Below are 1,060 nucleotides of genomic sequence, written 5' to 3' on the forward strand. Positions count from 1 at the left end.
CTACAATACTACAGGTTCTAAACAGAAGTAACAGAGTGCTAGTCTGACTCATTGCCTTTGCTTAAGGAATTGGCTCAGCTCATTCTGCAATGATTAAGACTGACTAACTCAAGCCTTGGCTCCTATAAAAACGAGTGAAAAAATTCTAGAAAACAATGATATGCCAGAAGAGATCTGATGCAGCTGAACAATATAAATGGGTAATCTTCGAAACACCATGAGAAACAATGAAAAAGGTATAATAAATGTGGTTATCCATATACTTACAACCAGATCTGAAGTCTTCATTCACCTCATCACTTAAAGACATATTTAAATCTTGTTCATTATTAAAAGATGTATAATAGGCAAGGTCAGTGACCCATCTGCCCTCTTCATTTTGATAGACCACACTCTGTGGGAGATATGTTTCTAAAATATAAAATTCCAAAAATATCCAATGACACATACAGCAACTAAAATGATAAAACATTCTCAAAACATTTTTTATTTAGACAACTGCTTTAGTTGTCTAAAGTACTGGTCAGACACAATGGCTCACACCTGTAATCCTAACACTCTGGGAAGTGGGAGGATTGCCTGAGGTCAGGAGTTCAAGAACAGCCTGAGCAAGAGCGAGATCCTGTCTCTACAAAAAACAGAAAAATTAGCTGGGCATGGTGGCATACACCCGTCCCAGCTACTCAGGAGGCTGAGGCTGGAGGATCCCCTTGACCCCAGGAGTTTGAGGTCGCTGTGAGATATGATGACAACACTGCACTCTAGCCTGGGGGACCGAGAGAAACTCTGTCTTAAACAAAAAAACAAAACAACAAAACAAAAAAACCAGTACGGAAGTCCGCTCAAAATTAGTTAGAAAAAGGAAAATCTATTTCCCCAAAAGAAAAGTATCTCTCTGATCGTGGATAAGCCAGCATTACTTATAATAAAGTCTACAATGGAGAATGAGGGATGAAGGAAAAGAATGCTAGGACTTAGGAAGGTACATTTGCCACTAGATCCCTGATTTAAAATGCTATTTCTGAGCAATCCTCCCTGTACTAGATTAAAAATTTTTTTA

At 38.4% G+C, this 1,060-nt stretch overlaps 1 protein-coding gene across 1 annotated transcript in view; it reads right to left on the reverse strand.

The window, feature by feature from the left end:
- CEP192 (centrosomal protein 192kDa) overlaps positions 1–1,060 on the reverse strand; it is a 150,089-nt gene that overhangs the window by 109,017 nt on the left and 40,012 nt on the right. Inside the window, exon 10 of the mRNA XM_012649963.1 lies at positions 268–411. Within this exon, the coding sequence (XP_012505417.1) occupies positions 268–411 (144 nt within the window). The remainder of the gene's footprint in view (positions 1–267; positions 412–1,060) is intronic.

The sequence above is a fragment of the Propithecus coquereli genome, unplaced genomic scaffold (genome assembly GCF_000956105.1).
Source record: "Propithecus coquereli isolate 6110/MARCELLA unplaced genomic scaffold, Pcoq_1.0 Scaffold308, whole genome shotgun sequence".
In the NCBI taxonomy this organism is placed as follows: domain Eukaryota; kingdom Metazoa; phylum Chordata; class Mammalia; order Primates; family Indriidae; genus Propithecus; species Propithecus coquereli.